The sequence below is a fragment of the Manis pentadactyla genome, chromosome 6 (assembly GCF_030020395.1).
Source record: "Manis pentadactyla isolate mManPen7 chromosome 6, mManPen7.hap1, whole genome shotgun sequence".
Lineage (NCBI taxonomy): Eukaryota > Metazoa > Chordata > Mammalia > Pholidota > Manidae > Manis > Manis pentadactyla.
In genome coordinates this window covers 21,067,083-21,080,425 of record NC_080024.1, presented here as the reverse complement: position 1 = coordinate 21,080,425, position 13,343 = coordinate 21,067,083, and the positions used below count along the sequence as shown (strand labels likewise).

At 33.0% G+C, this 13,343-nt stretch overlaps 2 protein-coding genes across 5 annotated transcripts in view; both read left to right on the top strand.

The window, feature by feature from the left end:
- Positions 1-11,475, top strand: part of SPAG16 (sperm associated antigen 16) — a 974,490-nt gene extending 963,015 nt beyond the window's left edge. For 2 of the 4 annotated variants that reach the window (XM_057503578.1, XM_057503577.1), the window contains one exon: positions 11,131-11,475. In XM_057503578.1, coding sequence (XP_057359561.1) covers positions 11,131-11,306 — 176 coding nt within the window. In that variant the 3' untranslated portion in view covers positions 11,307-11,475. The remainder of the gene's footprint in view (positions 1-11,130) is intronic. The other 2 variants (XM_057503581.1, XM_057503579.1) reach the window with 2 other exon arrangements.
- Positions 11,476-12,099: 624 nt separating this feature from the next.
- VWC2L (von Willebrand factor C domain containing 2 like) overlaps positions 12,100-13,343 on the top strand; it is a 148,287-nt gene continuing 147,043 nt past the window's right edge. Inside the window, exon 1 of the mRNA XM_057504352.1 lies at positions 12,100-12,764. The gene's annotated coding sequence lies outside the window, so the exon portion shown is untranslated. The remainder of the gene's footprint in view (positions 12,765-13,343) is intronic.

Below are 13,343 nucleotides of genomic sequence, written 5' to 3'. Positions count from 1 at the left end.
TTCCAATGGCCTAGAATGTGGCTTGTTTTCTTATCTAATGAAAAAAATGGCTCTGGTTTTGCTTTTGGTTTTTTTTTCCATACAAATTGCCTGTTCCTCTTCAATAACAACACCTTGCTCTCCCTTTGGGTACCTCTCTTTGTGCACTCTCAGTTGTACTGGGCACTCAGTCCTAGCCTGGCCCATCAGGCCCTTCCTCCTGCCAGCTGTAATGATTGGTACAGGGACAAGGACATGACTTAAGTTAGCCAAGGAGGGACATTCTTATCAATAAAACTGCTGGGCAACTGAGGTATTTTTTTCATGGACCCTGAATTTGGGAGGCTTGAACTCGAACCTGCCGGGATCACCAAGTGGAGAGAGCCTTCCTGAGTGAATCCACACTACAGAAAGCAAAGCTGAGAGATGATGTTCTAGAGGTGATGCTCTTATAATATCATTCCAAACTCTTGGGCCAGCTATTTCTGGTTTCAGACTTCTTGTTTTTCCTGGTTATAAATATATAGTCTTAAACTATCTTTTCTCTTTCCCACTTTGTCTTGTCTGAGTAGAAGGAATATTAGGATATTTTCAGCCTCAAATAACTGCAATGTTCACTTTTTCATTTTTGTGTCTCATGTACAAGTCTGATTACTTTGACCCCAAGTATTCATCAGTGCCCTTAATCTCAAATTGTCTCTTGCTTTTAGGAAAGCCCACTTGAAACAACTGGAATTCCAGATTAAGAGGGTTAAGAGAAAAAGTGTGCTAGAGAAAGACTAATTAAAGAACAAACTAATCACATGTTGCTTTGAATTTTCTGAAGTATAAAGCCAGGCCATCAGATTATAATATACTAGAATATTGCTTTAGATTTCCATAAAGATGTCTTCACAGAATTATGAGTTAATATAAATTTATTTAGCACTTCATGTAACAGCCAAATTAGCTTAGCTTTCTGGCATAACTACTTTCTCTTCTCCCCAGGCTATAGAATGAAAAAGTTTTGCAGACAATCTCGGATTGGTATTCTTTCTGTAACACTAGCTCTGTTATCTTGAAGGAGTTACTTAGCTTCTCTATAATTCAATATCTTCATCTATAAAATGAAAATAACATTTCCTACACATGTGATTGTAAGATTACCTAATATACTAAAAAATATTCAAGAAAAAATATTAATAAAAAATATTCAAAATATAGAATATATGAAAACTAGTGATTTTATCATTCTCAACCATCTTAAATAATTTTGAAGATAATGTATCACTTAGATGTTAGGTTTGTGTATGTCCTCTAATGAAATATGAAAGATTTGGAATCTGGGCAGTCTGTCTATGACTTGAATGTTTAATGATTTCAAAAAAAGCAGATTATTTTTAAACTAACTTATTTAGCCACTGCAAACTCATTCAGGACTGCCACATTGATATTCCAGCCATTTTTTTTTACTCTTTCAGGGAGGGAAGTTACCTTCTTGGATACAGTTCTTTTATCACATATTTGCATTGTTTTGACTATAACTAGTAATGGTATAGTGATGCTGATTTATTGCTTAACTACCTTCACCCAATGGACGTTGCCCTAGAGTAGGAATGATGAAGTTCTAGAAATAAGGATACAATTATTACTAATTTACCACATCAACATTAACAGAAGCTGACAGTATTTTCTTCCCTACAGACAAAATTCCACATTCAGGAAAGGGTATGCCTTTATGATGAAGTTAGTGCTGACAGAAGTGTCTGTGAAGAAAAAAACTCCCAAAATACTAGAACTCTAATTCTTAAAATGTTGTATATGTTATGGTTTAAGTAGTGAAAAATGAGAAATACTAAAGGTGGTTTTATTGCTTTATAATAAGATTTTTAAAGTTTTAATTAAATTTTTCATGCAAGATATAAGCTTTCCCGTCCTTTCTCTACTTATGAACAATGGGGAATTAAATATCAGTCTGACTTTTTCTGAACCACATTTTGCCATAGCTTATCTGACCCCCAGAACTGAACCAAAACTAAATTTTTCTCTGACATCCACAAAAGCCTTTCTGAAACGTTTACAAAGCTCCAGGTGCATGGGGCCCCAGAATAAATATTATTTCAACACTGATCAGCTGCATAGGTGAAGACCAAGTTAGGAAACAGGTCTACAAGGATTTCTTAATGAAAGCAGGTGGCTGTTGATATTCTAAATAGATCGAATAATTAGAACATTTTTAGGACTTTACGTATATCTCACAAGGGATTTCTATAATATTCAGAAGACAGCTTATATAGGGAAGCACCTGTTCAAGAAGATATTCATTCATGCTCTCCTAATAGGGGGGAAATATTTTAAAACTACATATGGCAAGAAAAAACTTCTGTCCTAGCAAGTAAAGACTTTACTTTTTGGATTTATTCACCTGCTAAATGCATAATTTTATAGCCTATATTTACATTTCAACACAAATTAGCCTTTGTTCAAGTAGTATTACCTATAAAAGTTGAGACTCTTTAGCAAAAGTATATATAGTAAAAATACTGGAAAATTTTATAAATTTTTACTAGCACTTAAGCAAGTTAAATTCCCAAGTAATATTTTTTTCTGAAATATATTGATCAGCTATAGGATGCAAAATAAACTAAATCAAATTACACATCTCCTTCAATGGTGTTCTTTAAACTCTGAGTAATGACCCAGGTGAGCCATTAATGCAAATCCTCAAAACTTAGTTTCTTGATATTCTTGATACTTCTGATTTTCAGACATCTTAAAGAAACAACAGATGCCTCTCTACGTGCATTCTAAAAATCAATACAATTAATCAATAGCACTCTCCACAGGTAATAAATGCTGAGAAGCATTTCTGCCTATCTATATTGATCAAGAGAATTGCTTCAAATTGGTTCTGATGTGTATAAAAATCATTTCCTTATTGATCAAAGCCTCTCTGCTATGTTATTTTATATATGGCACACAACGGTTTTAGACTTCATTCTTGTATATTTGTGATAAACAAATTTCCTATAATCTGTGTATGAAACTAATTGTAGAATGAAATATAAAATGGGTGTTTTTGTTTCTTTGGGGGAACATGTTGCTCAAAATTTAATCAAAGCATGAATGATCATAAGAAATTACTGAAGTTAATAAGAAATGTAATGATGTATTTCATTCACATATTCATTATTTGTAATAAACTTAAAAGTTTTGAGTCTGCTTCTCTTTCTTATAACAGAATTTCATTCATGCAGACAACATGCATTTAACCCAGAACAAAACTATTCTTGATGATATAATATACATAGTAGAAAACTGCATAGTTTAAGTCAACTGTTGACTCATTATATTGTCAGCAAATTATATTTTTGTAGTATTATCAAACATATAAGTGAATGTTGTGACCTTTTTGCTAATAGATGTGTTAAGTGTATAGATATTGAGTGAGAAGTATATCTTCTAAATCAATTTTCTAAATAATTTATTATAAGTTTATGCAGTTTCAATATATATAGCATTTAATGGATCTTATTCAATAGGATACTATTCACCTTTGACCAAACAATATATGTAACCACATTGCCTTGGCTAACAGTACTTGATAATTGATAGCTCATTGGGTAAATGTTATTAGATCAATTAAAGACTTTTCCAAAGAAGCACAACCTCTAACTCGTGAGACATTTACTAGTGTTATGAATTATTCCTCTAATAACAAAAAAATCAAGGATTCTTGCCAACATGATTTGGTAAATTTCATAACCTATATTACCTATTTTCCTTATCTGAATCTTCCTTTACAAAATGGCACCATTTTGGCCAGGGAATACACTACTCTGGAAAGGCCCCTGAACCAGTCTTCTGGTTCTTCTCAAAACTTGACCACCAATTTGCTTTATTAAAAGGCTTCATGCATCTCATGATTTTTTGGAACTTCAGGGAATATGAACTGTCATATTGACAAGTGAGGTCCCAATATCTCCACCTTTGATAATTTTATCAATCTAAAAATTTTATCTTTTTAAATTCTGAAGGGATCTTTCATGCAAAATAAATTACATCAAAATCATTCAACAAAATAACTGCTGCTTTTTTCATGATCTATTAGTGTAAGAAATTAGTAAAATATGTTCACTGTATTCAGCAATACTATTTGGGTGAGTCTGAGGGATATTAGGCAATCTTGAAAGGATGAGCATCAGAAAGATGATAGATTCTGGTTTTTCCCCTTCAGCAAGAATGGTACATTTTTATAACATCTTAATACAAAACACTTACCTAAAGATGTGGAAGTGACTTTCCTGTCCACTAAAGCACTGTTGAATCCTGGCTCCATGGATGGGCTCTTGGAACTCTAAAAGAATAAAAGCTGCTTTCCTAAGTTCCCCACCTATTCCCAAGAAGCTAATTAAACAATAACATTCTCAGAGTCAATAAGAGCCATTCAGGTAGCCACAGAAATGAAATTTTTGAAATATTTCTTATACTTAAATAGAAATTAATTTTAAAGTATTCCTAGGAGCAAACATGGATTCAGCTGGAAACTGGAACTGTATCCAAAGAAATGTTTGCTCTGACTCACGTTGTGTTTTAGTAAGGGCAGCTTAATCACAGTGGGAGACAACATTGAGCCAGTCAATAAAATGTCATCCAGAGATATTAGGGCATGACATAGAGGATAAAAGTATGAACTTTGGCATCATGTAGGCCCTTAATCTAGACTCCACTATTTAGAAGCTCTGCAACCATGAAGAAGTTTTTATCTCTGTAAACCTCATTTTCCTCCTCCTTGAAGCAGGGTATGTGCTAACACTATCCAATAGCAAATATAATGTGATTTGCAGCAAGATGGATGGACCTAATGGGCATTATGCTAAGTGAAATGAGTCAGTGAGAGAAAGACAAATCATAGGATGTTACTTACATGTGTATTCTAAAAAACAAAACAAATGAACAAACAAAACTGAAATTGACTCATAAATACACACAACACACTGGTAGTTGCCATGGGGGAGGATGGGAGAAATGGGGAAAAAAATCAGAGATTTTTTTGATGTCTTGGTGAGGGTGATGGTTACATGAGAGTATACACAGGACGAAATTCATCAGGCTGTACACCAAGATTTGTGCCTTTTTATTGCATATACCTCAATATAGTAAATACAGTAGAAAAATAATGGGAACCATAATTAAAAATTTTTAGTAGCCGCATTTCTAAAAAACTGGTGAAATTAATTTTAAAATGTTTTTAATATATCCAAAATAGTATCAATGCAATACATAATCAATATAAAAATTAATGAAATATTTTGCTTTCATAATTCTGAAATCTGTTGAGCATTTTACAGTTGTAGCACATTGAAATTTGCACGAGCTGCATTTCAAATGCTCAAGAGCTACATGTGAGTCACGACTGATAATGGATAGTATAGGTATGTATCTACCCAGTAGAATTGAAGGATACATTGAGATGATGTGCATTAAGGGCTAAGAACTGTGCTGTGCTTGGAAAATAATAAAAATGAAAGAGGATAGTTGTGAAAACTGTTACTATTAACACAGTATTGACTAAAACAGCCTCTGTGCTAAGGTGGAGGAATGCCAAGATATGACATGGTTCCTGTTCCTGGGTAATTACAAAGTTAAAAAGACAAGCACATAGTTAACTACAATTTATAGCATCTTATTATCACGTAAATGGTATGAGTAAAATGCAATTAATGGTGAGAATACGAAGCTCTCTGCTAGGGATGTTTTCTACCATTGGGTTGAAGAAAGTCATTTTGAACCAGAGTTTAATAAATTGGCTGATTTTTATTAGGAGGATATGGTCAGGGGCCAGGGAGACAGCTAAAAAAAATGTTTTTCCAGAAGGAATAGCAGAAGCAAAGATCCAAAAGTGGGGTGGTGAAAAATACATTCAAGAAATGATGATAAGTCATTTGATGGAGAACATAGGTAGGGTGCATGTAAGACTGCATGTGGGTGAGTAAATGCAGATTTGTGTTGGAGCCATGATAAGGTACTAGAACATTACTCAGTATCAGGGGGAAATAGTAAAAAGAGCAGCGATTTGGAAATCAAAGATATGATTTCAAGCAGGTTCTATGACTGCCATGAATATGTTTTCTTACCTTGAGCAAGTCACTTCATCTGAGCTGCTTTGTAAAATGTTTCTAACACAAAACAGAAGGTGACAATGTCAGAGTTATAAGGAGTCTCTTTGTTGCTACTGCTGAAATTTATGGTGTTTTAGAATAAGAATGACAACTGAAGAAACTTTAGGAATTAATATAGGTAAATTTAAAAGGAAAGAAGTAACAAGATCATTCAGGGTACAGTGGTTCTAACATCTAAAAATAAGGACTTTAATATTATGAACATAACAGTTGGAAACAAGCAGACTATAGAAAACTACTAAAGAAGAATGGATATAACTTGGGTTCAGGATGGAGAGACAAAAAAAGGTGAGAAATGAATGCCACTGCAGTTTGAAGCCTGGGAAACAGGAAGAATATAATATTCAAAATAGAAATGGAAGAACTAGGGAGATAATTTTGCTGGAGATATGAGAAGGGATGTAACATGAGTCTCTAGTTATCAGGTGTAATTTTTAATATGTACAAAATATGCACTAGAACATACTAATGGATATATATAAAGAATGACTCCTGCAAGAACATGGATGTTTTAGTTTCATACTTCAAAAAGTAGTAAAATTAGCACTGAATAAAAGAATTATGGGACTAACATGAGCATTATACTTAAGAGCCTATATGCCTATGAAATTCCATGGCATTCATAGATACACCCCAAAGTGTAACACTTATCTTAGTCTTAATTTATGAAAGAAACTCTAAAGCCAGTATATGAAGCAAGACTTTTTGAGTAATAAAGATTTCAACTCAAATCCTACCTTTACCTTCTCTAAGTCCATTCTTCATTAGCTAAAATGGGATAGTAACTACAACTTAGGGTGAAAGTGGCACACATGAAGTGACATATATGGAGCTCTAGATGGTCAATAAATAATGGCTACTATTTCAGGTCATTCCAATAGACCTGAAAGACAAAGAAATGTGCTCATATACTTTCTACTTAAAATATAGCATAAAGGTCTGTGCACTCCTATTTATATCACATCACAACTCCTCATGCAATAAGCATGTACTTAAGCATTGATTGTGTCAACTTTCATGATTTGTGTCAAAAATTTTGCTGTAATAGGCAATATGCAGAATTCCTAACCTTAAGAAAAATTTGCTTGGTTAGCAGGCAAGTAAATGTTGAAAAGTTAAACATAATTCTTAGCTATTCTAGATGTATACTTTTAAAATCAAACTGAATTTTCACATATGTATGTATCTAAAATTAATTTAAAATTCTTTAACAAAGTGCCAATTTTTATTTGGACATTTTATTAGCATGGGATTAACACTTTCCAATTTATATTGGTTTATCCAAAGTGATTGCATATAACCAGACAAAATTTCACCACTAGATTTTCTTGGACTAATTCATTCTAGAAACATCTTTAAGAGATTTCTATTGCTAATGATGCCTAAATAAAGAAGTGTAAACATTCAAGTTTTTATACCAACTCTGATCAAGACTGCTTTGCTCAACATATTAGTAGACATATTTTAAGTGCTTTTTAAACAAAATATAAAGAAGCTGGATGATCTTAAAGTTAAAAGTATATTTGAAACTAAAATTTGAGAGACCTACTAATTTTCAAAAGTTGGTTGGATCAATTAATAGTAGAGCAATACTTCGATGGTAAATCAAATTTACTCCTTGTCTTCTAAGCCAAAAGAAGTTGGAAAATTTTTTTGCCAGTAGAATTAAGTCAGTAGCAACACCTGTTATCCTCCTTCAAACCCTATTGATCAACCAAAAAAGATATTGATTTAATCAACAATAAAATATTCTAAAATCTTGCTAGATAAAAATAAGTATTGTTTTTCAGTGATATGTGAGTAAAGGGATAGTCACAAGCACTCATTGTTTTATATATATAGAGAGAGTTATTTACATGAAAGAATAGATTACAAAATTATGTCACTCTTCTCCCCTGACTGCTTATTTTCCTCCCACTCTATAGAGTTTGGGTCCTAATAACTGAAGGCTAAAAATAAGTTATTTTTTACATAACAGATGTTCAAATACTGATTTATATTTTATTTTAAAATAACTTATGAATCAATTTATTTATTTTTATTTTTAAATCAATGTTGATAAACTACTGTTTAATCACATACTTTCAATCTATGGAATTAAGTTGGTATAATTATTCTTGTACCTTTATTCAGGAATTACATGTCATAGGGAATTATTATGGTTAAATTTTGTTTTTATAAAATTTTAATAAAATATTTAAAATACAAATATAATTTATCATTTTTTATTTCACATTTTAAAGAGACATACTTTAACGTGAACATTTTATTAGTGGAAGTTTTCATAAGTTCTTATGGTACTATTTAAAACTTTATTTCCACTAAATTTTTATTCCTTTGAGCAAGCTTTGATACAGATAAATCTTCTATTCTTCCAAAATTTGTCATTAAGACTCTGACATTAGGATGACAAATAATTCATCTTGAGATTTATTTTTCACTGTCAATCACTAGGATATTTAAGAAAATACTTATGCACATGTCTGTACATATGCACTTTCTAGAGATGCTACCAATAATCATACTGTGATCTTTTTTTATAAGTGCCACCTCTCTCATACCAACTAGACACTACTGTAGTAATTGACACAGCCTGATAATTTTTAAAGTCTCCTAATCTAGAAAAAGTCCAGTACCTCAATTCCCAGTAACACTAATTTTAGGTCAGACATTGTATGCAATTTAATAATCCAATATATTTTAAGAACTATTTAACATGATTATACATTTATACCCCTTTTAGGAATCAATTTACACACACACACATGCACACAATCTTGCAGTCTTCTGGAAATTAGTTCAAGTAAAACTGAAAACCTCACCATAAACTTACTGACTCAAACCTGTCCTAGCAAACACAAATTTTTGAAACACCTGAGGCATGGTGCTGCTAACTTATATAATCCTACCTTTAGGTTCCAATATTAACATTTTCTCTATTCTCTTGAGCAACTTTCAGAAATTACACAAATATTCATAAATATTTCCAATTGTGCTTTCTACAGATTTGACTTCAGCAAGAGATAATGATTTAAAGCTAAATCCTTTCATTTTATGAGCTTTGATTCTGTTTCGTTTTGTTTGGTTTCAAAAATAGAAAATCATATTTACCCCGTTCCTAGCTGTGTATGAAAACTACAAGAAAAAAAAGTTATCTGGTTCTTAGGAAAGTCACAAACAGCAATTGCCTATAGAGTGAGGTTGGAAGTGAAATCTCTATGTAATGCCTCAGTCACCAAAGACTTAATAGAAGAAGATTTATAATAAACATTCACATCTACTATTTTGGACACTCTAATCCATCCTAAGGATGTTTGCTGTGTCAGGCTTTGTTCTAGATGAAGAAATCCAGTAGTTATAAAGGTTTGCAAATAGGCCATATCTATCATGGTTAGTTTTACTTTTGTAACTTTTCTCTGTTTTTGAGAAATTCATGACAATTAGGGGTATAACTTGTAGATGAAATACTTCACTATGACTTTTATGACAATATCATTTAAGGATTTTTATTATGAAACTAATTCTATTTTCACAATGTATACCTAATTAAAAATCTGTCAAAAAGGTATCACTAATAACAATGCTATGCCAGTTGTAGAAAACATAATGACTCATAGCCCAGGTTCTGGATTCAAAGTACCTATTAAATGCTAGCTCCCTCTATACCCAGAGAGTCATCTTAAGCAAGTTACTTAGCATTTCCAAGCCACTCTTTCTTTACCAATATAATGGACTTAATAATATTTTCTTTATCATTAGATTTCTGTAAGGACTATATGGAATTGTCCATGTCAGGTACTAAATCTAGTATCCAGCATGTTGAAAAGGTTCAATGAATTTTAAATATTATTACTGGAATGATAATATGCCTTCTAAGTGTGATAAAATAATCCTGTGAATAGCTCTAATATAATACCTATTTATCCCACATACTAAATTTATGTAAATATTTCACCTGAATTTATGTAAACAATATGCTATTGCTTCTACTTACCTCCAAATTTCCTGATAGTTTGCTACTGAAATTCTTTAATAAAAGTATTAGAATTAGATTGCTGACATATTTTCACTTTAAGAAAACTTCACTCTAAAATATGCAGTATAAAAATTAAGAGAATACCTTGTGCTGTATTTAGCTCCCTTATGTAACAAAACTTTAGTTTGAGAGAATTCTGAGTCTTAAATGAGAGTAAAAAAACCTAAATCATCTTTGAAATGGAGATATTTATTTTTACTTCAACTCTAAAATATGTTTTCTGTTCATTAGTGTCACAATTTTAAAGCATAAATATATATTATTATATTTTAGGTAATAATTTAGCATAATTATAATACAAGTTATATATTTAAAGTACAATACAAATTTTAAAATATAAATTACCCATTATATATGTATGACTATGTATATATGTGCATATATATATATATTATATAACCATAAATCTTGAAGCCTGTGTTTTTTAGTATTTTTCACAAATAATTCACTTGAAAAAGAAAGTTGCATTGCTTATTTTCATTTTCATCTTCTCAAAATGATTTGTTAATCCCAGACATAAAGAGACTAGCAGGGCATTTGATGACCTCTGCATATCAAGTAGGTAGAGCATTAGGTTTTACTTCCTTATTTTAAAATTTATAAACGAATCATTGACATGTCTTAATTTTTGGCTGGAATTGTTTCCTAAGCAGACAGGAGTTAGTTCATGTTTAATGACTGATACCTAAAACAAAGTGAGTCTTTTGAATTACAATTGACACAAAACTGCGTATTCCACTGCTTAAAAACTATGACAGCTTGTGATGGACAGTGACTGTAATGGGGTATGCGGGGGGGACTTGGTGAAGGGGGGAGCCTAGTAAACAAATGTTCTTCGTGTAATTGTAGATTAATGATAACAAAATTAAAAAAACCTATGACAGCTTGAAATAAAACTTTGATGTCTCTCTCTCCCTCTCTCTCTTTCGCCCCCTCCCTCCCTCCCTCTTTCAGGTCGAGTTTTAGCTCAGGCGAGTGGCAATGGAGTTATCCATTTGTTGGATCTTAAATCAGGGCAGATTCACAAACTGATGGGCCACGAGAGTGAGGCTCACACAGTAGTATTTTCTTACAACGGAGAGAATCTGTTTTCCGGAGGCTCTGACGGCACCATTCGAACGTGGTCTTGACTGTCAGCATATCCCACTGCGCAGGGCATTCCCTTTAAAGCTGGAAAATGTCTCATGTAGTCCCAAACCAGTAAATATCTGGTTAAATATGCCAGCAGGAAACATTTATAATTTGCTTTAGAACATCCTTTGCACATACCTTTTAGTGTCCGTACCATTACCAATAAAAAAAAAACTTTCTGCTAATTTATTTGTGTCTAGGTCTTTTTCTTTCTCATTTTATAAGAATTTAAGACAGAGCATCTTCACCAGGGGTTTGAAAGAAACAGCTTTACAATGACGCCTAATGACAGACTAGATGAATTACAGGAGATTGATTTTGAATGTTAGAGTACTAACTGCAGAAGAAGGGGGCTACTTTGAAAAAATTAAATATAATCTGCAGGAAGACCTGAAGTTTAATCATGTGGCACAGGGAAGGTCTTTCTGCAACCGAAGGGTCAAATAGAATCGGGGAACATATATTTTCACAGATTTTCTTGACAATGATTATGCTTTATCTATTAATAATTGAGGCTGCAGATCGCTTAAATCTAAATGCAAGGTTCTTCTGGAACTTTCATCTCTGCAGCACATTCAAGAATGCATTAGGTGTAATTACACTGGTTTTTATTTTTTATGTTAATTTTAATGCAAATAAATATCTCGTACGTAAAATGTCTTTCCCCCTTCTAATGCACGCATCCGCTGTATAAAGTGCGACTGCTTAGAGAACAGTGTAGCCTGCTCTAAAGCAGCAGCTAGGGATTTGTACCGAGCTGGGCTTCAGAAGCCAGTTGTTGGCGCTGTCCATGGTGCTGAGGAATTCCGGGCTGCCGGCAGAATGAGCTCCAAACCAGCAGTCTGCAAACTGCTCCGAGTGATGCAGAAACCTAGCTGAAGTTGCTCCTTTCCTTCACGTCCACGGTTAGTATTTTCTGGTGTGTAAGAGGGAATTCAAGCAACACATTGTGGATGATGCTGATGGTATTGCCGGTGGAGCGGGCTTTAAGCTACAGCATGCTGTTGCTGTTTGTGATCCTCAGAGCCTAACCAAATCACCTCTACTGCCGTATCAAACACTGTGTAAGTGAACTCATGTGAGGAGGAGGCGTAATCAGCCGGTAAATTTCATAGAAGAATCTGGGAAAAATGCTAAAAATAAGTTCAACATGATTCTGCCACTGGGGTCCGGATTTCTACATGACCAGCATTGCTTCTTGCTTTGAATTCTGAAGACAGGTCCAAAGCATATTTCTTATGTATGTCTGCTGTGTTTCTCTCTGGAAGGGCGGGAGACTGCTACTTGACTGTGTTTTGAAATGGGAGGTAGAAGGAATGGATTTCCTTTCATTCATGCCTGAAAATGTATTCTTTGGATAATTAAAGAGGAACTGCTTTTCTAAAACATACCTGATCTTTTAATTCATATTGTTCTATGACCCCACCACCACCACCATTAACCTCCAGAGTGATTAGGTAAGTGTATCTTATGACATGAGTTATGTTTGTTTTCTCAAAGAAATAGATGCAGTCATTTTAAATCGTATGTAGCAATATGGGGAGGGGGGAAAGTTTAGCAGGGAAGCGATCCTCAGTTTAGCAATGTTTGCTTACTCATTTTAAATCTTCAGATAAAGATTTTATTTATCTGATGTTTCTTCTTTTAAATAAATAGTATCTTAAAACTGCACTAAAGCAGCTCAATTATGAAGAGAAAAAATTTTTAAATACCCTAAAAACTTTGTTATATTACAAAGTAAACCTTGTTTTCTCCATGCAGATTAGAAAATGTATTTTGTGTAATCAAAGCATGTTTGATGTTTATATGAAGTGAATATTATGTGCCTATTTTTACTTGCAAGTGTACATTTACCATAACCTGACACATTAATGCCTACCTGTAGCTTGTAAAGAGATAATTTTCTGTCTGTCCTTTTAAAGCAGAATGATATGTGTATTTTATACGGCTTATCTTGCATGTATTGACAGATACTATTGGAATACTATAAGGAAGCACAATAGCTCCTTTTTCTTCCAATATAAACTTTCTAAATG